Raw genomic sequence first — 27,565 nt, forward strand, 5'->3', positions numbered from 1 at the left:
TTTTTTGTATATATAAATTTGAAGGGCGAGATAGTCAAGGATAGGTGCCCTGCCCAGAAACTACACTCATATAGACACTATTATATTTTAGTTGTTTTTTTTGTATATATAAATTTGAAGGGCGAGATAGTCAAGGATAGGTGCCCTGCCCAGAAACTACACTCATATAGACACTATTATATTTTAGTTGTTTTTTTTGTATATATAAATTTGAAGGGCGAGATAGTCAAGGATAGGTGCCCTGCCCAGAAACTACACTCATATAGACACTATTATATTTTAGTTGTTTTTTTTGTATATATAAATTTGAAGGGCGAGATAGTCAAGGATAGGTGCCCTGCCCAGAAACTACACTCATATAGACACTATTATATTTTAATTTTTTTTTTTTGTATATATAAATTTGAAGGGCGAGATAGTCAAGGATAGGTGCCCTGCCCAGAAACTACACTCATATAGACACTATTATATTTTAGTTTTTTTTTTTGTATATATAAATTTGAAGGGCGAGATAGTCAAGGATAGGTGCCCTGCCCAGAAACTACACTCATATAGACACTATTATATTTTAATTTTTTTTTTTTGTATATATAAATTTGAAGGGCGAGATAGTCAAGGATAGGTGCCCTGCCCAGAAACTACACTCATATAGACACTATTATATTTTAGTGTTTTTTTTGTATATATAAATTTGAAGGGCGAGATAGTCAAGGATAGGTGCCCTGCCCAGAAACTACACTCATATAGACACTATTATATTTTAGTGTTTTTTTTGTATATATAAATTTGAAGGGCGAGATAGTCAAGGATAGGTGCCCTGCCCAGAAACTACACTCATATAGACACTATTATATTTTAGTTGTTTTTTTTTTTTTTTGTATATATAAATTTGAAGGGCGAGATAGTCAAGGATAGGTGCCCTGCCCAGAAACTACACTCATATAGACACTATTATATTTTAGTGTTTTTTTTTGTATATATAAATTTGAAGGGCGAGATAGTCAACTACAGTGTTTTTTGTTTTCATTTTAATAGCAGAGAAACTGCAAAAGTGTATCTGTGTATTCCACAGATTGGGGTAGTCTGAATTTGATCTTCTTTCCATATTTATTTTTTGTGGATACACTAAAATCCTTCTGTCTTGTGATCATAAATGCTGATGAAAAAATGTGTATATGTACATAAAGTGAAAATGCTCTTAAATCAGCCAGAGAAACCAATGTCTTAGAAGAGTTTAAATCTCTAATTAACATGCATGACTAGATTAACATCAATGCCTGTGGTCCTCTCTGGGGCTCAGGCCACCAACCAGTTTCCTCGAGGCCTAATTATCTACTTTTTTTAAAAGGAGCATTTGAAATTTATAAAATATGATAATATATTAGCGCTTAAAATAATTAAAAAAAAATGTATAAAAATACATTTTGATTCTATTTAACAATTAAATTTATTGACATTGACCAACTTTGGAGGCCCCCCCCCACACAAGCAAATATGTAGGCTAATTAAGAGCTAACATTTTGTTCAATAATGAAAAGTGTGTAAGGGTTAGGAAGAAGGAAAAGAGGCAATAAACAAAATGATGGGATTGTAACATCGAGGAGTGAATGAGTTTCTTGGCAAGAAAGGAGGGCAATTGTTTAAGGCACATTTTTTGTTACCCAATGATTTAAAAACTTTTTTAAGAACTGATGAGAAATACTCATTGGGTGTCATTGTTAAAATAATGGAGCAAAAACATGAATCTTAACATTTCCTTGATTTTTCTCTTTTATTCTAAATTATTCTAATTATAAATTGTTCCATTTTTTAGACAAGGAAAGTGTTAAAAGCATAAACATGAAGACATAGAAATTCGATTCATATTTGGTGTCAGACTTCTATAGATCTCAAACTGTCATGGCAACAAGAGCTGCGACTTGTAAGTCTATTGAAATATCTTAAAGTTTTTTAAGTTCTTTTTTATCCATATGTAACAATATTATGTTTTATAAAGATTTGATCCCTTTAATTTTTTTTTAAATACTATTTTCAACTTTTTAAAAACGTATGTTTTACAGTTACATCTAAAATAAGAAATTTAAAGGAATACCATTACAAAATTATCAACAATGTGGCTCCTTTGCCCACTGGAATAGATATAGCAAATACACTGAAGTATTTCTCACAGACTCTCCTTAGGTAAGAAAATATTTTTATAATCTTTGAGAATGTGCACACAGTACAAATGAACTTTAAAAATTTTCTTACATAAAGTGAGATATAGTGGCAGAGTGATAGCAGGATTACAAAGTGAGGGGGGCACGGTGGCTGAGTGGTTAAGCACTTGGCTTCTGAACCTGGAGTCCTGGATTCGAATCTTGGGGAAGACTGGGATTTTGAATTTCAGGATTTCTAGGGTGCCCCTTGAGTTTACACAACTCTTAGTTGGAGAAAGTAAAGGTGGTTGGTCGTTGTGCTGGCCTCTCGACCGATGCTCATTAACCATTAGCCTAAGAAATGATGACCTTAAACATCATCTACCCTAAATATAACATAGTCTTAAAGGGAAACTTTATTAACAATGTGATAAATAGTGGCAGAGTGATAGATTTAATGTTATTAGTACTTTCATATACAAATTGAGATGTATTTGCATTGATAGATATTTTGTGATTTCTGAGTCAAATCTGAAACATGAAAAACATTTTACAACTTAACAAAGAAACCAACTTTATAGTTTCTTAGGCGTGTAACTTGAAACATTTTGACTTGGAGTTAATCATTGACAGGTTAAGATCAATATAGTCACTGGTTATCCATTTATTGTATTCTGAATGATAAGTTCATATTATGTTTTCTCTTAGTGTTTTGAAAGATGTTCCCAGCATACCTGTTGAAAATTATGGGCTGCGACAAAAAGACAGTGTGAGATTGTCTATTTTTCCAACTTTGAACTACTCTGGTCTGTACCAAGCTGTTCTCAGCATTCTTGATTTGGTGCCAACAATACAGATTGGACAACTTGGTATGTAATTCTATACCTACTTAATAATAATGTTCTTATAAAAAAATAGAACCATTCAGGGCCGGCCCTATTAATTGCGGGGCCTTTGCAAAAGAGAAAGTCTGGTTAGGAAAAAGCTTAATGTCAAAATTATGATTTTGTATTAGAAAATACATTCACCTTTGCAATAAATTTTTATTAAATGAAAATGAAAGCTGACATTGCTGTTGTTTTTGTTTTTTTATCAGGAGTACGATTTGCACCCCAAAATGTCAATTTTGTCTATTTTTCAGATTTTTATGAGATTTCCAGTACTTTTTTGTATATTTTGCAATTTTATTATATATATAAGTTTATATATATATATATATATATATATATATATATATAATGGTTTAATTTAATAATTTTCACCCAGAATTAGCGCAGGCCTATGAAAGTGTGGCCGCATAGGTTGCAGTAGCCTAAGGCCAGCCCTAGCACCATTATTCATAAGAGATATTTTTGTTACATAAAAAAACAATAAGAAATTGATTTTTTAATTGTTGGGCATTGCATAGATATATTTCTGTTGCTCACCGTTTTGAGCTAGTGTTGCACAAGAGCCAACATGAGAATCAGCCTGCATATTCAATCTTGCATTTTCTCTACACAATAGTCTAATATGGTTTAGTACTGACTTATCTATTTTTTTGATTTTCTAATAGCTTTAGGTGAAGCCGTTCTCAATGTCCTTGGTTGGTTAGTACCATTTTTAGAGCATGATCTTTTGGATGCTCTCCCATACACTGTGGCCACCACTTTGGCCATATTTCCTCCTACTCTGCACAAAGATACCATTGACCTTCTGTGTACAAGTCTCCTTCCCATGACTCTGAGTAAGAAAACATATTGTTTTAATTAGTTATCTCATTTTTAGCGGTATTAATTTAGTACATATAAATATGTTCAAACGAGTTTTTTTCTTATTCCACCGTATATATCTTACCCAATAGATTTTAAGTTTGTGTTTATCTTTGTTGTATAACTTCTCATTTGTATTATTTGATGTTGTCGGTATAGGCTCTGATGACTGTGAGGAGCCAACTTATGCCAGTGAATCAGCAGCTGCCATTATAACTATGGTTTTTCAACACACAGAAAATGGAGGTCAGTGCACCAATTTTATGGATATCATAATAACTGCAATTTAACTTCTAGTTCACTTTCTATTGTTCTCATCAAATTTACACTAGTTTATTTTAGAATTTACATTTTAATTGCCAGTTGTTGTGTAAAAATTGTTATAAGGTAATCTAGATAAAATTTATCATCTTAATTTGTTTTTTTTTTCAAACTTACTTTTTTATTTATTTTCTCTAGTTTAATAACATATTGTAATTTTTTTAGCATTTCATTCCCAAATCCTGGAGTGCTTCATGAGTCTGAAAAGAAATGTTATAAAGGTAAGTGAATGTGAAATCTATTTGTGAGTTTGAAATTTCAGAATGGAATTAATTGTCATTTTTATTTCTAACAAAAAAAAATATAGAATTAGTGAATTATCATAGTACTATTATATTAATTTTCAAAAAGATGTAATCAGTAGCTTATTTTTTTGATAGGTTATATATTTGTTCTCTATGATTCATGATCTCACAGTTAAACCTTTTCAAAAGCATGACTTATTATGTTGACTGGCACGACATGGCCTAAATTGTGCCGATGTGCCTCAAATCAAAATAAAATCAATCTTATTATGTTGAGTCAGTGTGCAAACCTGGAGAGACTGACCAGGTTATTCTGCCACATTGTGTATGCGTATGAAAAAAACTTTTTTATGAATAGATGTAAACAAGCGTCAGTTATAAAGTCTTAAAGAAGGTTGAAGAAAATAAGAATAGTTATGCCAACAATACAGAAAGTCCTTGTATGAGACTATATAAAAGAAGCAAAACTAACTATTGGAGTCATTGTTTGGTGGTCAGCATGTGGCCTCAGAACAAGACAGCTGGAGGTCACTCACAAAGGCCACGGAACACACATTTGAGACCATAAGAAAATCTGCTGCCGGGAAAAACGCAGACAGCAAAAAGAAAATCTAAATCGACCACCTGCGGACAATGGTAATGCTTGCCCTGGATGTGGCAAGATATGTAGGTTACAGCTGGTACTGCGCAGCCATGGGAAATACTGCATTCCTCACTATCTTCAGACTCGAAGAAAAGTCTTATTATTTATTCAACAATAATAGGGCTGTGTTGTTGTGTGGGATGTGCTCAGGACTGTCACTAAGTGGTCTTGATGGTCCCGGGTTTGAACCTTGCCCTCCCCTGTTATCCTGCGGGAGGTTTGGGCTAGGATGTAATTATTTAAAATATGAAGGAACATCCTAAACATGTAAAGCAGTTGAGAGAGAGTTCCCTTGTTTAGATGTTCTTATTGATTGACAATTGTGATGTAAGACTAAAATGTTTATTTGTAGGATGTCCTAAGTATTATAGCCTATGGACCACCATCAGCTAAGTCACCAGCAGCTCACCTCTTGTTCTATTACTGGCCACAGTTGAACCCTGCACTCAGTGACAGGAGGGGCATCCACTACAAATATTGTGGTAGGTCTTATCTATTCAGATGTACTCATTAAATAAATTTTGTTCTGTAGTGTACTTGTCGACATTACCGTTAATAAGGCAATAAATATATTAGTATTTTCCTTTTAGTGTTTTTTTTTTCTCCATTTTAATGTATTTCTTGTATACATTTTTTTAATGCTAAGCCATGGAATTCCCAGGTCAGTTCCCACCGTAATAGTGTCTGTCTATAAATTTTACTATATTAATATTTTCAAATCATTTCCTTTTTTTCTTCCCTATTAGAAAAAAAAATAAAATATTCAAATGAAAATGTTTATTTTTAATTTATTTTTAGCTTGGCCAGCTATTTTATGTCAAAGAAAAGGATGCATAAATGAAGGAAACTGTCAGGCAGTTAAAGTTAGTATACAATAATCTAATAAATTTTCATATTTTGAGTAAATTGATGAAAGAGAGAAATATATAATTGAAATTTTATCTTTGGAGTGTATTATATAAAGATGTAGAGTAACCTACCTATATACTTAGCCTGCTTTATAAAACATTTAAACTATTTAGAGTACAAAAAAAATACAAAGCTTATTCCTGCAAATATTTCAGAGATAATAGAATAAACCATATTCAAAAGCATTTTTGCAATTATTGTTATAAATTTAGTAAAATATCCTCTTTAACATTAATAAAATCTGACCTCAACAGAAACATTTAAAAGAACCAACTTAAGTACATATTATAGTATATTAAAAATAATATTTAAGTATATTAAAGAAATATACATTGGACATAATTCTAATTATCTTAATTTTACTTGTTTATTTTTCCTTACATAATCTTGGTTCATACGTGCATTGAACTTGATGACAACAGTTACATCTTAGCTGAAATGAGTTTTGGTCATTTCTGTAGTGATTGATTGATAATATTAATCTTGTTAAAAATGTTAATCTTGTTCATCAGATGTGCATCAATCCAGCTTTAGCCATTCACTCTGGAGACTCACCACCACCACTGTACATCTGTAGCGACTGTGCACAGACTTTAAAGAAAGATCACGGTGGATACATGGTTGACCTGCTGATGCCCATGCCACATGTTTCTTCAGTTTGTGAAAATAAGGTACTAAAGTGTGCTGACCTTTTTCCCTTCTTTCTTTAAATGCTATTCATCTATATTTTCCAATTTGTAACTAAATACTATTTTTTTTTTGTATATCAAAACATTTCTATTGCTGTTAAAAAAACTGATGTTCAAAATTTATCAGTGTATTGATTATTTTTCTAGTTTTGCAATGGTTTAATTTGTTTAATTCATAAAACATCAAAACTAATAAAAGTGACGTTAAGCTATCCCATTTGCTATTTTTCTTAATGAAATCATTGTTTTAGTTTGAAAAAGTAATCATTATTCTGTGTATGCTAACACTATAGGTTTATGATAAGGATTTAAGTATTTTACTAGTTCACCTTATCCCGGAAAGTGTAAAATAAAGTTTTCCTTTCAGGCCATGGGGTCTATAGGGCAGATGAAATTAAGGTCATCTGTTTTTTTGGCTAACAGTTAACAATCAGGATGTCATGTGGCCAGCACAACGACCAAACGCCTTTACTTTCCCCAACTAAAGTCATTAGAGCTTGGTAGAATCTGTGGCATTCCAAAATACCAAAAATTCAAAATTCCAGTCTTCAAGGGAGATTTGAACCCAGGATCCCAGGTTCAGAAGCCAAGTGCTTAACTACTCAGCCACTGCGCCCCACATGAAATATTGTACTCCTCCTTAATCTTCTGACTTATTATTCTTAAAACATTCACTCCTTTAAATTATTTTTTTCAGTCATTATTTCGTATCTAACCATCCCCACTTAAAAAAAAATGACTAAAATGAAAAGAATCAATACTAGAACAAGAAAATAAAATCTGGCCAACCTTAATATAAACTATGATTGTCACTTGTTTCAATTGTCTTTATGTGCAAATTACTTGATATATTTGTAAATTTGAACTTTGTCATCAGAACTGCAAGTCATCTCAAAACATTGCAGTTTGTACATGCTTTTCAATCGACTGTGCCAGCTTCAACAGTAACCGACCAATTAGATACTGCAGTTCATGTCATGAAAGACGCCATGGCTCAAGTGGCTCCATTAACCACATCTACCACACAAGCATCATAGACATCTGGAGCTGTAGTCCAGAGTTACAGAGATATTTGATGGATGCCATTGTTAGGTGAGTTTATTAATATGAAAAATTGTACATTATGTACATAATAAAATAAGTGATCCAAATTTACAAGAGTTAAATTGCAATAACATCTGTTTTTGATTCCTTTAGTTATTCTCAAAGAAATTCAAAAGTTTTTTTTATTAAAAAAAAAACATTTAAAATTCTGAAAACTAGTTTTTGAGCTTGTGACCACCATTGATAATTAATTGTATTGGTAAGCTGATCTTGAGAGTTTGACCATTTTGTAAGAAGAGGCCAGGCTATCCCTTATGTTTGACCATTAGTATTTGTATATTTTTACTTCTGTAGCTTACCTAGGTCAAAACTTACAATGTTTTCAATTATATAGTGAAGCCTTCTTTTAGAAATAGTGTCAACAAATCTAATGGATGGCTGCCTGGTCGTGCGGTTTGCGCGCTGGATTGTCGTTTGGATTTATCGATGGTCAGGGTTCAAACCCTGCCCGCTCCCATCCCCCGTCGTCCTGCGGGAGGTTTGGACTAGGAAGTAAACTATCTTCAACTCTGAAGGAACATCCGAAATATGTAAAACATTTTACAAACAAACAAACATTTTACAATGGATTGCTATTAATTTTTTTGGTCATCAAATCAAAAGAGGACCTGGTAATGCACTTGTTAGTCAAACTCTAAAGATTTAGTGTGGAAGAGAGTCTGTGGCCACCAAACATTCTTATATAGCGATGACAAAGAAACTGATCTTATTTTACATTACACTCCCCACTATATTTTCTATCCCATAAGATCGTACAAAAGAAGCAAGTAAAATCGACTGAAATTGACTAGGTTCAAAATATACTTCTTGATAGTTAAATGTTACCATGTTACCACTCTAATTTTATCACTTGAAAAGTGTACATGCACATTTATTTAATGACTCTGACATTTATTGAAAATAGCCTTTTGAAAGAAGCCACACCCATCGGTACAAAAAGGATGGTTGAAATGGGGGAGGACTTGCGCCGAATGACAGATGAGGAAGAGAATTTTGATGTTGACGATGCCGGAGAAAGGAAACTTCTCAGTCGTTATGGAATTTGGTTGTTAGTAGAGCTTTGTAAACCAGCTGAAGATATACCTATTGTAAGTAATAGTTAGATGTTTATATTTAAAAATAAAACACCAATGTTTAATTCTCTTTTGTTTTTAAGTGTTTATTTCGTTGTGCATTTGTATGAAAAAATCTAAATCCATATCCAATTTGTGTATTCCAGGAGGTGCTTGGCCGTCTGTTAGGAATGCTGTTCCAGTGGTTTGATGCCACTGCCTATCTCCCAGATGGTAAGCACTAAATCAGTTAGAGGTCATCTAAATTCTTATTATTCCCTTGTCAGACATTTTAAATAGCTTATTCTTCTCTTTTCAGACAACATAGGAAATGCTATAGAAAGACTTAAACCTGAGGTAATGTGGTAAATATTGCGAATTAACAATACAATTTAAATAGATAATAATAAAATAAGTCTTTTTTGTTGTTCTTTTTTTAAAAAAATAAAGTTTGTTAATATTAGAAATGTTCCAAATCACTTTCTTTACACCATATCTTTTATTCATTCCATATTGCTTATAGCTAGAAATTTAAAGAAAAACGTATATCATCCTATTATGAAAAGTACCTGTAAAATAAAAAAAAAAGCAGAAAATACTTTCATTGTGATTAATGATATATTTTTCAGTTAGGCAACTCTATTATTGACTTGTATTTGTCAGCCTTTATAAAAATGTCTTTTTTTTTTTCCTTAAATTTTTTGTTTTAAAAAATTTAAATTGGTTTATGATTAAAATGGCTTTAGTTGATTCTGAAATTTATATACATTGTTTTTTTTTAGTACATCCACAACTGGTTGCAGGAAGTCATGAAGACTCACTTTGAGGTGATAGTTTCTTGTTTACTGCCTCATCCTGTTGAATATTCAAGAGTGGGAGGATTCTGGTAAGAATGGATACTTTATAGCAACTGTACAAAATTAGTTTCATGATTTCTGGGTTGCATGTTTCTGACATTATATAAAAATAAATAGCTTATAATCAGTACTATCACTACTTAATGAAACACTACATAACTATTGTTTAAACACTATCTTTGGTTTATTACATTATTATTATTATTATAGCTTTTATATAGCGCTACTTTCATGCTTATAGCATGCTCAGAGCTCTTTTGGTCCAATCTCTTTTGTGGGGGGGACCAGTGGGTGGAGGGGGTATCTAGGAGTTGGTTTTCCGTGCTGCCTTTAGGCGCTCAGTAAACACAACTCTGCCTGAGTCGGGTGTCGAACCTCGAGCCCCCTTCTAGGTAGCCAAGTCAAGCCAAGTTCAAGCGCACTTAGCCTCTTGACCACGCTTCCCACTACATTTGTAGTTGTTTGTTTTAATTGTTTACAATAAAGCTCACACAAATCTCTTTCCACCTTATTTCTGTCAGGTTCTTTTCTTGGCTCGTTAGGGGTTAATTACGAATGATTACTGCAGATCTGTAGTAAACACTTATTGATAACAAATATATTTCTAAAATAATCCAGGAAAACTTCATCTCTCATAAAATCACAAGTTTATTAATTATATAGAAACACTCAGAAATTGCAAACAAAAATCCGTCCTCTTCTATTGTAACAACTAACACAAACACCAGTCCAGGAAACAACTGGCTACCAAGTTCTCTCTATCATGCAAGGAAAACTCGCATTCAAAACCATCACGGTATACTGTTCACATTCATACCCGGAGATATAAACAAAGGGATATAACTCTTCCATACTAAAATATCAACAAAGAACATTCTGTCTCTCCATACTTGCCCCTGACAATGTCATACAACCCTGCCTTTCATTGTAGTTCATTCAAATCTGCTAATTAAATTTTGTTTTGTTGAACAAAGACAATCTACCTTGAAAATACTTTTTTTAAAAACATTTTGTAATATAAGAATTGTAATGGCTATTTTGTGTAATTATATTATCTAAAATGATAACCTTCTGGTTATCTTCCATCTTAAAGAAAAATATGTGTGCAAAGAATATTTAATTTAGTCAGTTGTCAGATAGTGAGTCTATTCATCCTTTGCTTTTATTGTTATAGTGTGTCAGTATATGACCCAATGCAATTTTATTTTATTTTAAAGATGAAATTATACTGTTTTGTTTCCTTATGCTTTTTAGACTTAAAACATTGTTACTGAAACAAATTTCTTTAACAGGGATAATTTATGCACAAGAACAACTCAGATTAAGGAAGGACTCAATTGCTTTTTTTGTCTGGTGCCCTATGATGTCATCACATTTGAAGTAAGTTAGACATTTTTTAAAAAGAATTCTCTAGGTTTTCTACAATAGTTTGTAGAATTATCATTTTGTAATTTATTTTTTTTTAGGACTTCCTAAAAGAAAAATATTGTTCATATGTTGTCCACCACTAAAACAAATGAAATTCTTGAATATCCTTGATCAATAGTTTCAAATTTAAATTTGGCATCAAACTTAAGGGAAATAAATCAAACAATCTTGTTTGCTCCTGAAGTTGTTAAATGACATCATATTAAAGGTTTATATAACAGTGTCTCAAAAAAGCTTCTAAAATTGAATAGGAATAAAATATAAGTTGCATAGTCTTAAAAGCATTACAAAATAAATGTGTACTTCTATAGATCTGGGACTATGTTATGCCCTACTGGCTGGAAGCTATACGCACAGAAGTACCAGAAGATGATTTGCATGAGCTGAAGGTTTTATTAAGGTATGCAGACGTCTTTTAACTAGACCTAGAGTTGACCTAAAAGATAATGTTAAATTCTCTTACATTTGTCAATTTCTGAAACTTTAAACTAGAAAACAAATTTTATTCATGTCTTTTTTTTTCTCTAAGTTTTATATAACAATTTTGAAGTGTTTTGTTTTTTCAGCAAAGCCTTTGACATTGACATGTGTCCTCTTCCTTTTACTCTTGTGAAAATGTACAACTTCATCAGTGATAGATTTGATGATTGCAGTGCAGCTGTGATGGAGCAAGCTCTTCAGTGGTTACAGGTATGAAATGAAGTTACGTCAATGAATGAATCCAATCCCTCACTTGCGGTATTTAACTAAATGAGAGACCTGTAATGTTACAAAATTAAAATCAACAATAATTATCCAAAGGGATTGCCCCCAACATTTTTCCATATTGCTTTATCTTCTTTTACTATGTTACTGTATGGTAATGCTTATAAAATGTAAACATGATCTTAAAAATCAAAATGAAACAAAGACCAGACTACTGGTTTTAAAATATCCTTCAAATCCCTGACTGTAGAGTTATTATATGTTGGGGTGCAGTCAGCCATGAAATGTTTTTTTTTTAATGTTTTTTAAAATATTTTTTTGTAGCTAGCTGCTACCCCTGCCCTTGAGAAAAACTACCACATGTATGTGCTGTCTGTCTGTCTGATTCGTTAGATGACAAAAAACAATTAAAAATATTTACAATGTTTAAGCTAATGTTGATACCCTCCTACAAATTAAATGCAATAATATACACACACACAAGTGTAAAACAGTTTATGGACAGGAGAATGCTTTGATGTGTAGCTAAAGAAGCTATTGCATTCCAGATCTTTTCTCATGCACTTCTTTACTGGTGGTTTATAAAAATAGTTCATTTGTCAAAAATAGTTCATTTCTCATGTAATCCAGGATAACGAAATAACTATTGGGGCTATTGCAGGTTGCATTTTAATTGATCAAAATTTTCTTGCATTCAGATCTTGTCCAGGCTTGACATTGTTATTCCCATGCATCAAATTCTAAGAATGTTTAAGTGTGGTGTGGACAAAATCAGCACAGACTCTGATGTTGCTGATCTGCTTCAGCATACTCACTCCATACTGACCCCTGGGTCTCCAATACGAGAGCATGCTGCACCTCTTAGCCCTGAAAGATTCCCACATATACCAGATCCTTGTGAGCTGTATGACAGAGAATCTGAATTGGTTCTTCCTTGTTTCATAATGATGTTGGATCTCTGTCTAAAACAGGTAGATTTGTTTTTTTCTTTAATCCAGTATAGTTTAACAAAATGTTGTTTTTTTTTTAAATTACTTTTGTATAGCATATCATTCATCCTATAATACATGTGCACTCTGGTCCAGTGGCATCACTAGGGTTGGTGTCACCAGGTGCAATTAGCTTGAGCTGTCTATCTTCTATCTCATCAACCTTCCCCCAAAATTTCTCCAATAAAAACTGTCAATGGTTTGCTCTTTTTTTTTTTATCCAACAGTTAATCTAATTACCCACTACATTAATTGTTACAAATGAGTGCCCATTCTATTTTTAAATGTCTTTGTTTATTACATTATTTTTCTCGACCTGTATGGCGACATTCATGCACTACGCAAGGCAGCAGGGTTTCTGTCCAGGGCTTTTGCAAGAGAGGATTTGAGCCTCTCAAGCCCTCACTCTAATGGAGTTTGATGATGATGATGATGATTACATTATATCAATATTTATTGCATTTATTAAAACTCGAAACAGATTTAACCCCCGCTGATTATGTTTTCTTTACTCTTCCAGACTTTACACACACAAAAAAATTTTACATTTTGCCAATTTTTTTCTAACTTTTTCTCTTGACGCCCATCTAAACCAAAAAATTTTTTTTTTTTGCTGCGTTCTTAATCAGCTATGGAGTTGGAGCAGAACCTCTGGGTGCCAAGCTTGTTGCTAAAGAAAGGTTCTACTAAGATGAAATTTAATAATTTAATTTCTTTAACTTTGGTATCGCTTTTATTGGTTACCTAAATTATGGAATAACTTCAATTTTTGGTCCCTAAAAGAAGACTGCCTTCACATCCCCCTTGTCAGCACGTAATTTTTAGGACATTTGTACAAAATATATAGATATAATATAATAAAATAAATAAATATATATATTAAAAATGTATAAGCATTTTGGGGTATCTAGCTAGATTCTCTTATTTTTGTTTTAATTTTTAAAATTTTTTTTGCTTCTGCCAAAGTGCAATTTTTTTTTCACTTTGGTGTCTCCATCTGGTGGGTGTCAACCTATGCCACCAGCACCCTGGCACCATCGTAGTGATGCCACTGCTCTGGCCCAATTTTTTTATGGATTTAAATTCATTACGAGTTCTAAGGTTTGAATATATTCTGTGACCAAAGTATTTTTTTTATTGCATCCTTAAGATGGAGTTACAGGAAGCGCCGCAACATTTAGGCATCTACAATGAGACCAGCAGAGAAGTTATGGCGTTGTTGACTTGTATGCTGTGTAAAAAATGGGATGGCCAGCACACATGTGACACAGAAACTAAGCGTGTCAACTGCACATACTGTCAAAACATTGCTCTGTGGCACCAGTTGTCTGCCCAGCTGATGGAGCACGTATGTCCTAGAGATCCTCTGAAAATCCCCAGTAAAGAGCTGCCCAAACTGGACGACTTAAAACATCAGACAATCACAGAAGCTCAAAGTAACTATTGGCATTCTCTATGTGTAGATTATTTGCTGAGATATCCTTTAAAAAAAAAGTATTTTTATTTACTAGAAACATTGTATTCTTTAGTTGTTTAATCTAACCACCCCCATTTTGATGACACAGAATCATTTAGCTATACCTTTTCCAGATCTGGACATCTTCCTTTACTTGTTTTATGCTCTTTCATTACTTGACTTTATTATCTTCCCTTACTTGTTGTCTGACCTTGTTTCTTTATCAACCTTCCCTTAGTTCACTGTACCCTAAACTCCTTCCCTCTACAGAGTGCTTATTAACAGCACTCAATAAATTAGATTATTATTTTAAAATTAAACTCTGAAATAAAAGCTACAACTATCTGTTGTTGATAGCCATCTCAGGGTTCTGTGCTACTGTGAATGACTGTGGTAGTGGTATTGGACTGCACAAGTTAAACACCACTTTAAAAATACTAAGCACAGGCTGGAGGAAATGCAATATTTAGCAAATACTGCATTACTCTTCAATCTTTGGACTAAAAAACAAGCCATATATATATTAAAATAAATTTATTTGTTTGTTCAAACAGAAAAACTCCTGTTTTGAAAGTTTTAGAAAATTGTTTGACATCTCATTTTTATAGCTGATTTATACTTCTTTTTTTAAAGCTAGTTCATGTTGACTTTCTGACTTATCATAACATCTTCAAATATAAGTGTGCAAAGAATTTTTATCTCATGTATTAGCCAATATTTAAAAAAGCGTTACTTTTTTTTTTCCTAAGATGAAAGCAATGATCAAGATGAGGAGAAAGAAGACCCAGTGTTTGATACATCCACAATGCCTATGTACCTACAACTATATAATGCTCTACTTGAGGTAACATATTATTAATACTTGGTTATTTAATGCTTGATTATCACAAGGACAGGGATGTTTAATTGGTTGGGTACTAGGCTTCAAAACTAATTTTTAGAACATATCTAAGTCCACCTTTCTTAAATGAGTGCAACTATTTCTGAGAAAGTACCACCAAGCATTACTGCACATACAAGTCTTCAGTATTGTCTCTAATAATCCCACCAGGTAGTAGATAGCCTTAGTTATTTTTTTAGCCTTTGCTAACATTGTGCACAGACAGTGTGATTTCTTGTGCACAATGACCAACCACCTTTACTGTTCCACAAATAATGTCAGGTACTCATTAGAGCTGGATGGATTCCCAGTTTTCACCAGGATTTGAACCTGGGTCCCTCAGTTTAGAAGCCAAGCACTTTAGCACTCAGTAAATATTTAAATATAAATGTTAAGGCTATTTTTTAATGGTACAATTTTTTTTGCATTTCAAATATTTTTAAAAATTGCTTCAATTCTTTAGAGTTTAGTCAGTGTGACAGATGTTGATGCCCTGTTTGCTGTGTTGTCCTCATTGACATACCTCATACTCCATGGAGAATGTCTCAACTACACCATCAATCAGTATACACAGTTTATCACGCTATCCTTTCGAAGAAGATTTATTCCCAAGTGAGTTTTACACAAAATTATTTTCTTCTGTTTTTATTTTAATTTCTATTTATTTTTTTTAATTTATATTGATTCTGTATAGATAGTTTGGATGTAGCCTTAAAAAATGTGTGTTTATACATTTTCATCTTTTTTTTTATAATGCAATTTAAAATTAAAAACTATATTAATAGACTTATATTCCACAATTTTTACACCATTGAAAATATGTGTACAGAAAAATCGGATTTTGTTTTGTTATTAGTTCATATTTTATGTTCAATCTATCACATTTGAAAGAAAATCTTATATGCTCAAAGTGAATAAAATTTGTACAATAGAATAGAATCTGAAAAAGACCAATAAAAATCTGAAACATTTTTATATTTTAAACTAGATGACTCCCATGTCTTCAGAGACAGACTGTTTTTTTTAACAAAGATTAAAGTTAACATCCTATTTATTAATATTTTGGCTTTTTTTTTTCTGTACTGTCTCCTTTAGTTTATGGAAGCATGTGCAGACGGAGCATTCCCAACTGGCCACTTTATGTGTCCCTCTGTTGCTCCACTGTATAACACTGCCCACTGGCTCTCAAATACTGTGGAGTCTTGTGGAGCAGGACTTTGGACATGATGATTGGAAAGCAAGGTTTGCTGCAGGTAAGGATAAATCAAGCTGTCCATTAAACCTAAGTAGAACTGCACTAGTGGTATTGACCTACAAGTTTTTATTCAATATTAGCATTACAAAGATTAGGTTATTGAACTATTCATTCAACTAGTAAATATTTGATGTAGTCTGATAAAAATAATATTAATAAACTTGTAGACCTTAGAGGAAAAATATTTTCTTTCAAATTTGCAGTTGAGAAAATTACAGTATTCGCCAGATGTTTAGAACCAGAGGTCTTCAGAAACAACCAAATTATAATGACCTCATTAGCCCATGCATTCTGTCATTTGATTGGTTCAGTTGAAGACATCAATGCTTCTGTTGCTCAAAGGGCAATCATGTTCTTGGAAACTATTCGGCCTATAGCCCTTAAGGTAAATATAACTAAATACGGTTCCACAAGGTGGTAAAGATGTCAAATGCCTCATTACCGATAAAATGTTTCCAATGTTCCTTTACTGTTCCACAAATAATGTCAGGTACTCATTAGAGCTGGATGGATTCCCAGTTTTCACCAGGAGGTGAAGGTTAAGGTGGTAAAGGTTTTAAACGCCCCGTTGCCTATACAATGTTTCCATGTCTCTTATAACTAATCCAACGCCTGACCTTCAGATATTGAGCCAAGTGGAACTGTTATCGCTTACTAGAAGGCAAACAACTGGTGCCTAAACCAGTAAGCTTATGGTAGGAGAAGGAAAACTCTGTATCCAAACCTTTGCTGCCTTGCGGCTATACATGGGAAAGGCATCAGGAGACAATCCTGTGGAAAAATCAGGAGCTGGTGACCCTCGGGTGGCTTGTGACACTTAATGCTACAACCTGGCAGAACCTGTGATGTAACTGATTCCAAACTGTATCTAACATTTTCTTTTGGTCACATCAGCTGCGTGGAGAGGGGGACACTGCTGTGTGAGTGACATTGTTCCAACCATAACATCAGCTGTGTGGACAGGGGGGCACTGCTGTGTGACATTGTTCCAACCATAACATCAGCTGCGTGGAGAGGGGGGGCACTGCTGTGTGACATTGTTCCAATCATAACATTAGCTGCGTGCAGAGGGGGCACTGCTGTGTGACATTGTTCCAACCATAACATCAGCTGTGTGGACAGGGGGGCACTGCTGTGTGACATTGTTCCAATCATAACATCAGCTGCGTGCAGAGGGGGCATTGCTGTGTGACATTGTTCCAACCATAACATCAGCTGCGTGGAGAGGGGGCACTGCTGTGTGACATTGATCCAACCATAACATCAGCTGCGTCGATGGGGGGGGGGGGGGCACTGCTGTGTGACATTGTTCCAACCATAACATCAGCTGTGTGGACAGGGGGGCACTGCTGTGTGACATTGTTCCAATCATAACATCAGCTGCGTGCAGAGGGGGCATTGCTGTGTGACATTGTTCCAACCATAACATCAGCTGCGTGGAGAGGGGGCACTGCTGTGTGACATTGATCCAACCATAACATCAGCTGCGTCGATGGGGGGGGGGGCACTGCTGTGTGACATTGATCCAACCATAACATCAGCTGCGTGGAGAGGGGGGGCACTGCTGTGTGACATTGTTCCAACCATAACATCAGCTGCGAGGTGAGGGGGCACTGCTGTGTGACATTGTTCCAACCATAACATCAGCTGCGTGGAGAGGGGGGCACTGCTGTGTGAGTGACATTGTACCAACCATAACTAATGCCCAGGTTTTCATCTCACTTCTCTACAAAATGAATCCTAGTTGTGACTTGACTGAAGGAGGCCAACTACTAAACAAGGGCTGGGTTCTTCTCCCAATAACATAACACTATTCACTTCATTGTTCCTAATGATTATCTTTATTTACAATTTAGTCTGTCTTCCTTTTTCTTTTATAATAATAATAATAATAATAATAATCTTTATTATCCGTAAGGAAATTTGTCTTACAATTTGTGCATTACACCAAACAAAAAACATTATAACTATAAGAAACCAAAGTATATTTAGTTCAAAATGTGTATTAATTTTATTGCAAATTTTTATTTCAAACTTAAAAAGGTCTAGAACAATCTGCACATATTTAAAAACTCCCACTTCACCTATCCCCTAGTCTGTTGATCATCTTTCTCCATTCCTCACTTTTTCCTTGATTAGAATCTCTTTCAATGACAGTCTGGTATATTCTTTAATGTTGTCTTCCCATCCCTTTCTCTGCCCCTTCTTCTATTTCCTGGAACTGTTTCCAACAGGAAGTTCTTGTGAAGACCTTGTGATCTGGCCATACAGTCTAAGTTTGTGTATTTCAATAGTGATCATCATGGAGACAATTTGTCACATAGATTTGACGTACAAATGTATAAAACATTGACAGCAGCATATTTATCATATTTCAAATTTTAGCAGGTGACACAATATAATACACAAACCTTCAGACTATTAACATGACACATGAAAAGTGAAAACATAATACAAGGCATAACAGATAAGCATTAGTGTATACCAGTGTCACTACATTACAAGCAGGAATGTTTTGATACACAAAAACTAACACATTTTTTTTCTACAATATATTTTAGTGTTTAGTCAGCTGCCTGGAGTTTCAGTTTGATTCAGTGATTGAAGATAGGTCACTTATACTGCATAGGGTCCAACTTTTAGAAACTGCACTCAGAGATGTCCAAATTCTCAGCTGGGAATTCTTTTTGTGCCGCTTTGACACTTTATCTCTGGAAGCGCAGGTAGACTTGGAGAGCTCAGGAGACATTCCTTATCCCACAGGTACAGTCTTTGTAAATAGCAATCAGATTTATTATTTCTTTAGATTAATAAAATGTCTTTGCACAGCGAATGTAAACACTAACATCTTAATTTTTAAATGCACATTTTAATTTATTGTGTTTTAAAACTATTTTTTCAGCTTGTATGTAATTTTTTTTTTAAATGGAAAAAAAAATTGACTGCATTATTTACTACAATAATACTTACTTTGTTTCTTCACTCCAATTTATAATTTTTACTTTTTTAAAGAATTTTTTTTTTTTTTTTTTTCATTTATACGAAGTCTTTTTATTTCATAAGAGCGGAACAGCAGAGAGTAATTTTGCATTTATACGAAGTCTTTTTATTTCATAAGAGCGGAACAGCAGAGAGTAAAATAGTTGAAAATAATAAACATTACAGATTTTAGATTAATGCAGTCTCATTTTTAAAAAAATTTTCAGATTTGACCAGCAGTGACCGGCATAGTGAACTTTTTCTGAAAAAACTCAACCGTGCCAGGTTTGCTTTAGCCAGGACAGATAGTGTTCGGTCTGTGAGTCAAAGCATGAAAGGGAAGCCACCATACAGGCGAGCCATATCTGTACCTCTTCATCTAATTACTAAAGGAGTTAATCCACCAAAGTGTAAGCTTGTAAAAGATTCCATTTATAAATAATTTAGAAACTATTAGTAATGCAACATCTATTTCATTAGTTTTGTAATTAATCCTATTGTTTCAAAATGAATTAATCTAAATTAATAATTTGTTTGTTACAGTTTATTAGTTCATATTGAAATCTTTTGAACTTCTATCACTTGCTAGTTTGTGACAAGAGTGCTACAAACTCAATTGACAAATTCCTTTAATTCACTGCTGATCATGTTGTCAATTATCATTCACCTCTAAGAATTTAAAACAGTTTAATTTATACATAGAAATGTGTATTATCTAACCCCGAGACTTATGTAAACTTTTACAAAATATATGATTTTAAAAAGTCTCCTCTTTGTTATTTAGTTACACTTCCATCCACCTCAACAGTAAACGTTTCTAATCAATACAAAATATCCCATTAATACACTCTTGCTTCTTCGTGTCTGACTATGTTTTAATATTAATTTATTTACTTCAGATGTACTTTCAGCTACTGTTTTTTTTTACTTTCAAAATGCACCGTCCATTTGACAAAATTACATTTTATTTCCTTACTTCAGTGGAAAGAGAGAAATCTTGTGTCCGCCAGTGGTCTGCTCCACAGTTCAGTCTGCCTCGTCGAATGCCCACAAAACTGAACTTGGGGAACTTTGGATCAAACATGTTTCCAGGTAGAAGTCATGGATACATAAATATATGTTTGTAAAATGTTTTTCTTGTTTTGATGTGATTGTAAAAATGTTTTACATGTTTCGGATGTTCCTTCAGATACTGAAGATACATCCTAGCCCAAACCTCCCTCATGATGACAGGGGGATGGTAGCAGAAAGGGTTCGAACCGAGGACCATCGAACAACAGTCTAGAATGCATGCCACATACCATCCTTATATTAACAATTATACAATTTTTTATTGGAAGTATTATATATATATTTATTTTTATTTTTGTGTAGCTTGAAAATTAAATCTCAAATATTATGTTGTTATATATATAATATATATAAATAATTTTTATTCCTATTTTAAAATGAAAATGTGTGTAATTCTTGTTTTAAAAACATAAAAAAAATGTGTGTTATTCTTTTGTTTTAAAAACGTACAAAAATGTGTGTAATTCTTTTGTTTTAAAAACGTACAAAAATGTGTGCCTATGTCTAGGAGGCCAACTTAAAGAATTCACAGATGAGGAAAGTAATTTTGCAGCCCTTCTTCAAAGAGCTATGGATTTAGAAGGGGTTGATCGAGATACAGTTTATCAGCTTGTAGCACTTCTAATGATGGTGAGCAGCGGTTGATTGATATAAGCTGTTTAACCTTGTAATACTTCTGTTGATGATAGATTGATAATGCAATACAGAATTTGAATTCTTTGTTTTTGAGGCTAGAAACATGTTTTGTTTTCTAGTTCATGGTGCAGTGCAATGAACATGAGGAAGGAGAAGACACTCTCAGCTCGTATGACAGCAAAGCTCAGAACATCGTTCTGCGACATCTGAATGTGCTGTTGGGTTATAACCAGACGGAGAAATCTTTCAGTGTTCCTCCATTTAAACTGAGGTAAAGTAACAGCAGTACACTATTTCATTTTGTCTTAAAAAATTATTATATGATCTTATGATAGACGTGGACTCATTTTTTGGATGGTGTTATTTTAAAAGAAATTTAATACTTATTATTTTCAGATCCTCTGCTGTTTTTAATGCTTTCCTTAGCGGAGTCATGTTTGTAAGTAAAACTGAGCTCTATTTTTGTATGCAAGTTTATGTTCATAATAATGGCCCACAGAGTTTAGAAATTAATGTTAGATATCAAGGTGTCCTAAATGTGGCATATTAGTTCCTGATTCAATGTATGAAATTTTCTAATTTAGTTAGCTTATTTACGCGAAGAAATAGTTTCACTTTTTTTTTTTTTTTTTGAAGTTACTTTACAAAACAAACAAAAAATCTTTCTATTATTGCTATCTTTAATATTATTTGATGAGCAAAAGTCACATTCTGATAATTTTCTTGTAGGTACTAGATCGAAACTTCAAACTTGGGTACGTGATACTTCCCATCACATTGTTGGTTCTCCAGTACTGTCCTTCACCCCAGCGCTACGCTTCGGATTACCAACCACCTACCTATACTCTGTGGTATCTGGAACCACACTCCAGAATATCTTGGCTGAAGTCACTGCTGGTCATTCTTTACAAGGTTAGTTCTATACTATATTTCATTATTCTTTTTTCTTATTTTATAATATTATAAATTGATTACAATATAACTGTTTAACATGATCATTTAATTTGTAAAAATCTGTGAACATTAAACATAGTTAAAGTACAGTATTATATAGTAAAAAGTAAAGTTCCCTTTCAGACCTTGTGGTCTATAGGGTAGATGATGTAAAGGTCATCTATTTCCTAGGCCTACGGTTTACGAGGGTGTCATGTGGCCAGCACAATGATCAACCGCCTTTACTTTTCCCCAACTAATGTCAGGTACCCATTAGAGCTGGGTGGACTCAGAGGCGCCCAAAGATCCCGAAATTAAAAATCCCAGTCTTCACCAGGATTTAAACCCGGGACCCCTGGTTCAGAAGCCAACTGCTTTACCGCTTAGCCAGAGGTTAAAATGATGTTTAAATACAATCTTTTTTTAGGCTTATTTTGTCAACTAGATAAAAGGAAAAATGCTTTGATATATCAAAAACATTTTTCTTTATTATTATTATTTAAAAAATGTTATTTTGCTGTTAGAATTACAATGAAAACAGTTGTTTAATACAGAGACTTTATGTTAACCATTCTGTCATATGAGTTTTTTATGGCTGTACTAAGCTGTGCTTGATTCAATCTCCAGTATCAGATCAGCACATCTCCTCGTTCAGCTATAATTCAGACTTTGATCCAGCTGGTCATCAACACAGTTAGCGCACAACATCACAGGTGTCGAAACTCAGAGGATGGATTCCCGCCTCCTACACCTACAGTTCAAAGAAGTAATGCATCTTTCTAGTCTTGAAATAGGACTGCTCTTATAATAAATACAGGTTTTAAAATACAGGTTTATTCTAGTATAAGCTGTTATGATAACCAAATTTTATGACAATTTAAGAAATAACATTTCTTTTGGTTTGAATCACTTTTCCTATTGAAATACTAGTCTATGTAGTTGGGCATATTTTTAACAATTCTATAATGCTAAATAGAAACTTTTAATGTAGGTGTATAAACTAATGAATTTTGAAAAGCAACAACTCCTAAGATAAATAGAAATTTTAAGTGTTGTAAAAGCCAAACCAGAAACCTTTAATCCTAATATCTTAAAGGCTATATATAATCTTTTAGAGAGAAAAAAATCCCAGCAAATAATATTTGGTGAATGAGGTTTATAATTGTTTATTTTTTATTTTTTTTAAAAGTATTAGTGGGAAGTGTGGTTGAGAGGCTAAGTACGCTTGAACTTGGCTTGGTTTGGCTACCTATGAAGAGTCTTGAGGTTCGGGACTTGGACGGAGTTGTGTTAACTGAGCACCTAAAGGCAGCACGGAAGATTCTTCTTCCAGATACCCACACACACATACTGGTCCACACATGAGATTGAACCATAGTGCTCTGAGCATGCTATAAACATGAAAGCTATAAATTTATTTATATACTTTGTTTAGGTTCCTTTTTTCTTATGTTTAAAATTTATTGAAACGTGCATTTATTAAGTAGTGTTGATTATTTTATTTTAAGACCTGAGTAAAATTTCTGTCAGTGATTTGGAGAACATTCAAGAGACAGATACCCCACCGCAGTCTCCTTCTAGTCAGAAACAGGACACAGGAGATATTGGAGGCTCTATGGATGTCAGATCACATCCATCTAGTGGAGTTGTTCATTATTTCAAAGTAAGACATCCTATACTCTATGCTATCTAGTACCTCATTCCAAAATAATAACATTTTAAGCATACCTTTTTGCTAAATTGGGGAGTTTAGAAATGACTGCTGAATAACAGATTAAAAAATAGAGAGGTTATGTTCAATGAAATAAATTTAATTAGTTTCTAATGAAGTGTTTTTTAATTTAGATCTGTACTATTTGTTCTAAGAGAGATAACAGAAACACAACTCCAATGAAATATATTTCTAACTATAATTAGCTATGTTTAAAAGTTTGTCTATACTTTGACCAACTCTTGTGCCATGAAATTACTAAGTTTTATCTAGAAATCATTTCTCTGTTTTATGTCCAGAGTAGCCAGTCCCATGCTGATGAGAGTAGTGAAGGTATCCCCTCTGATGCTGAATGGACTCCACCAAACTCCTTCACATTTAGGAGAGAAGGTGCAAGAATGGTCAAAGAGAGACAACCTCGTAGACTGATTGAATTCTCTGAACCAGAGTCAGCTGATGATGACTCAAAAGATAATGTACATACCTTCTTTCTATTTGTTTCGAAAAAAATCATTATCTTTGTTTTTGCAGAAGATTTGATTTTTTAACAAATTTATTTTTATGATGCAGACTGAACGAAGTGATGCTCCTTTGTTGTCCCATAAGACAAAGATTGCAGCTTCTGTGGACAAAAAGATGGCGCAGCAGTTGAGAGAGTTTTCAGTGTCTTCCCAACACACGGCACTTCATACCGCTCTGGGTCAAGTCAACATGGCAGGTCCTTCTCACAGTGGGCCAATCACTGGCAGTGCGGCTACACAAGGGTCGAGGTTTTTATTTTTTTGTTTTTGTTTTGATAGTTTAAAAAAAAAAGTTTTTGATTAGTTTAAAAATAAGAAGCAGCACAAATGTGTGAATTTATTTTTCACTAGAGAACCTGGTACAACCTCTGATCACAGTCGTGACGGTGTGTCTGATGACACTTCTGATGATAGTGACAAAACGCAGACAAGTGAAGGAGATTCTGCTGGGGAAGCAGCATCAGAGGAACAAAAAGGTTTGAGTTGATAAATTTTGTTCAGTTTAACTCATTACTTGTGGGCAATTTGAGAGATTATATGAAACATTAATATTCTGTGCTTGAAAAAAAATTATTTACTTTTCCTAATTAAGGTTTTTATTTTTATCACATATACGTGTCACTTTTGCAATTTGTAGCAAATAATATAGCGATGCAGGTTTTAGGACCACTGTCATTTTGAAATTCAATTTGATTGTTTTTATTATTTTTAACTTTCTCTTGATAGATGACATAAGTGAAAAAAAAGCAAGCCTGATTCTGAAGCCAAATTTCCGTCAACGGAGGCCACGAAAAACTGGATTAACAACAATTGACTTTCAGAAAAAGTTCCCAGAATTAAGAGAGGAGAATCACCCTCAGGAAGACAATGTGCAGCAGACTAGATCTACTGGGTGAGTTGATTCACTGAATTGATCCACTGGTTGAGTTAATCTATAGGGCAATATCTATTAAAGTTGATCTACTGGGTGAGTTGATTCACTGAATTGATCCACTGGTTCAGTAAATCTATAGGGCAATATCTATTAAAGTTGATCTACAGGGTGAGTTGATTCACTGAATTGATCCTCTGGTTGAGTAAATCTATAGGGCAATATCTATTAAAGTTGATCTACTGGGTGAGTTGATTCATTGAATTAATCTACTGGTTGAGTTAATTTATATAGGGCAATATCTATTAAAGTTGATCTACAGGGTGAGTTGATTCACAGAATTGATCCACTGGTTGAGTTAATTTATATAGGGGAATATCTATTAAAGTTGGTCTACAGGGTGAGTTGATTTGCTGAGTTGATGGTTGAGTTAATCTATAGGGCAGTATCTATTAAAGTCAATGTACATGGTGACTTGATCTACCAGGATGATCTCATGCAATCTTGTCTTTTGAATAAAATACACTATGTCAACTGCACAATACAACCTTTCCTTTATGATATGAACCTGGTTTATATATATTTAGACAGATAAAGGATCATATCAAACGTGGACTAAATATACTAAATATCTTTTTAGTTTGTATTTTTTTTTTTGTTTATACAATTGTGCCCAAAAAAAAGAGAAATATTTAATTATAACCAAAGTATAAGCTTATCTTCTTATCTTATAAAACACAGATGTTACATCAAAAGAAGATGATTATCTTGTGTTCCTATTCAATCTAGTCATGCATGTTAATCAATGACTTAAATTCTGCCAAGACATTAGTTTTCCTGGCTGACTCCTGCTACTTTACTTTTAAGTCTCCTATCCTGAAGAGTTTCTAAATTTAATGATTTTACTTAAGGTGTTACCTCTAATCAAATGTGAATATTTGTTTGTTAAGAATGTCACTGCTCTATTTTGTGTCTGTTCAAGTTTCTTAATGTTTTGTTGAGTTGAATGGTCCCAAACAGATGATGCATATTCTATTATTGACTAACCAAGGTCAAATAACATTTTAACTTATCTCTTTGTAGCCTGTCTTTGAATTCATAAATTGTTTGTTCACACTCAGTCGCAGGTCAAGAAAAGCAGAACTGTTGGCCAAACAAAACAACCCAAAGAAAACTACAGCTAATCGTCACAGTGAGAATGTTATGGTTGAACGTTGCAGCGAGTGTAACGCTATCCTAGAGCAGTATGATGATGAAACCATTGGTCTTTGTATCATTAATTTGGCAACTTTTATTCACCGTGAACCTGGCCTGGCAACTCCTAAAATGTTGGATATGCTGCAATGTGCTGCCAGGTAAGAATTTATTCTCTATCATAAAAATGCTTGTAAATATTTAGTTTGGAGAGCTCCCTGATTTGGAAACCACTGCGCAGTTCATCTCATATATTGGTCTAGTCATCTGAACGGTCCAACATGAAAATGAGAATGAGGAAGAAGAAGAAATTAAGTTGTAAGCAGAGTATTATTTCTTTGTAGCTTGCCATTGAATTCATAATTTTTTTTGTCCCACTCATTCAAGGGAGGGAGTGTTAAGAAAAGCAGATCTGTTGCTCTTGCTACAACATGCATACATTGCCTAACAGATCTGTAACTCTTGCTAGAACATGCATACATTGCCTAACAGATCTGCTGCTATTGCTACCACATGCATACATTACCTAACAGATGTGTTGCTCTTGCTACAACATGCATACATTGCCTAACAGATCTGTAACTCTTGCTAGAACATGCATACATTGCCTAACAGATCTGCTGCTATTGCTACAACATGCATACATTGCCTAACAGATCTGTAACTCTTGCTAGAACATGCATACATTGCCTAACAGATCTGCTGCTATTGCTACCACATGCATACATTACCTAACAGATGTGTTGCTCTTGCTACAACATGCATACATTGCCTAACAGATCTGTAACTCTTGCTAGAACATGCATACATTGCCTAACAGATCTGCTGCTATTGCTACCACATGCATACATTACCTAACAGATGTGTTGCTCTTGCTACAACATGCATACATTGCCTAACAGATCTGTAACTCTTGCTAGAACATGCATACATTGCCTAACAGATCTATTGCTTTTGCTACATGCATACATTGCCTAACAGATCTGCTGCTATTGCTGCCACATATGCATACATTGCCTAACAGATCAGTACAAATCTTATTCTTAGAAGTTTTTATTGTTTGAATAATATTAAGGTGTGGATTCTAACTCAAGTAAAATCAATTGTACTTGTATTTAAAAAAAACATAGTTTTGTTTTATATCCTGAATATATTCTTATACATTCAGAGTAACCCTAACCTTTTTTTTTTTTTTAAAGTTTTGTTTTGAGCACTAAAAACCCTCTA

General features: G+C 33.7%; 1 protein-coding gene across 2 annotated transcripts in view; it reads left to right on the forward strand.

The window, feature by feature from the left end:
- The window catches only part of LOC106057650 (protein unc-79 homolog), a 48,894-nt gene that overhangs the window by 1,682 nt on the left and 19,647 nt on the right, over positions 1-27,565 (forward strand). For both annotated transcript variants that reach the window (XM_056023611.1, XM_056023612.1), the window contains exons 2-39: positions 1,814-1,921; positions 2,061-2,181; positions 2,847-3,007; positions 3,694-3,864; positions 4,049-4,135; positions 4,376-4,431; positions 5,451-5,580; positions 5,745-5,759; positions 5,897-5,961; positions 6,520-6,678; positions 7,574-7,788; positions 8,705-8,888; positions 9,020-9,086; positions 9,172-9,209; positions 9,635-9,738; positions 11,002-11,089; positions 11,449-11,537; positions 11,704-11,827; positions 12,541-12,813; positions 13,982-14,267; positions 15,037-15,131; positions 15,631-15,779; positions 16,263-16,420; positions 16,626-16,807; positions 18,984-19,185; positions 19,629-19,811; positions 20,383-20,493; positions 20,981-21,102; positions 21,228-21,379; positions 21,505-21,547; positions 21,838-22,020; positions 22,669-22,807; positions 23,550-23,704; positions 24,052-24,228; positions 24,323-24,522; positions 24,625-24,749; positions 25,000-25,165; positions 26,266-26,499. In XM_056023611.1, the coding sequence (XP_055879586.1) occupies positions 1,900-1,921; positions 2,061-2,181; positions 2,847-3,007; positions 3,694-3,864; positions 4,049-4,135; positions 4,376-4,431; positions 5,451-5,580; positions 5,745-5,759; positions 5,897-5,961; positions 6,520-6,678; positions 7,574-7,788; positions 8,705-8,888; positions 9,020-9,086; positions 9,172-9,209; positions 9,635-9,738; positions 11,002-11,089; positions 11,449-11,537; positions 11,704-11,827; positions 12,541-12,813; positions 13,982-14,267; positions 15,037-15,131; positions 15,631-15,779; positions 16,263-16,420; positions 16,626-16,807; positions 18,984-19,185; positions 19,629-19,811; positions 20,383-20,493; positions 20,981-21,102; positions 21,228-21,379; positions 21,505-21,547; positions 21,838-22,020; positions 22,669-22,807; positions 23,550-23,704; positions 24,052-24,228; positions 24,323-24,522; positions 24,625-24,749; positions 25,000-25,165; positions 26,266-26,499 (5,231 nt within the window). In that variant the 5' untranslated portion in view covers positions 1,814-1,899. The remainder of the gene's footprint in view (positions 1-1,813; positions 1,922-2,060; positions 2,182-2,846; positions 3,008-3,693; positions 3,865-4,048; positions 4,136-4,375; positions 4,432-5,450; positions 5,581-5,744; positions 5,760-5,896; positions 5,962-6,519; positions 6,679-7,573; positions 7,789-8,704; positions 8,889-9,019; positions 9,087-9,171; positions 9,210-9,634; positions 9,739-11,001; positions 11,090-11,448; positions 11,538-11,703; positions 11,828-12,540; positions 12,814-13,981; positions 14,268-15,036; positions 15,132-15,630; positions 15,780-16,262; positions 16,421-16,625; positions 16,808-18,983; positions 19,186-19,628; positions 19,812-20,382; positions 20,494-20,980; positions 21,103-21,227; positions 21,380-21,504; positions 21,548-21,837; positions 22,021-22,668; positions 22,808-23,549; positions 23,705-24,051; positions 24,229-24,322; positions 24,523-24,624; positions 24,750-24,999; positions 25,166-26,265; positions 26,500-27,565) is intronic.

The sequence above is a fragment of the Biomphalaria glabrata genome, chromosome 3, assembly GCF_947242115.1.
Source record: "Biomphalaria glabrata chromosome 3, xgBioGlab47.1, whole genome shotgun sequence".
In the NCBI taxonomy this organism is placed as follows: domain Eukaryota; kingdom Metazoa; phylum Mollusca; class Gastropoda; family Planorbidae; genus Biomphalaria; species Biomphalaria glabrata.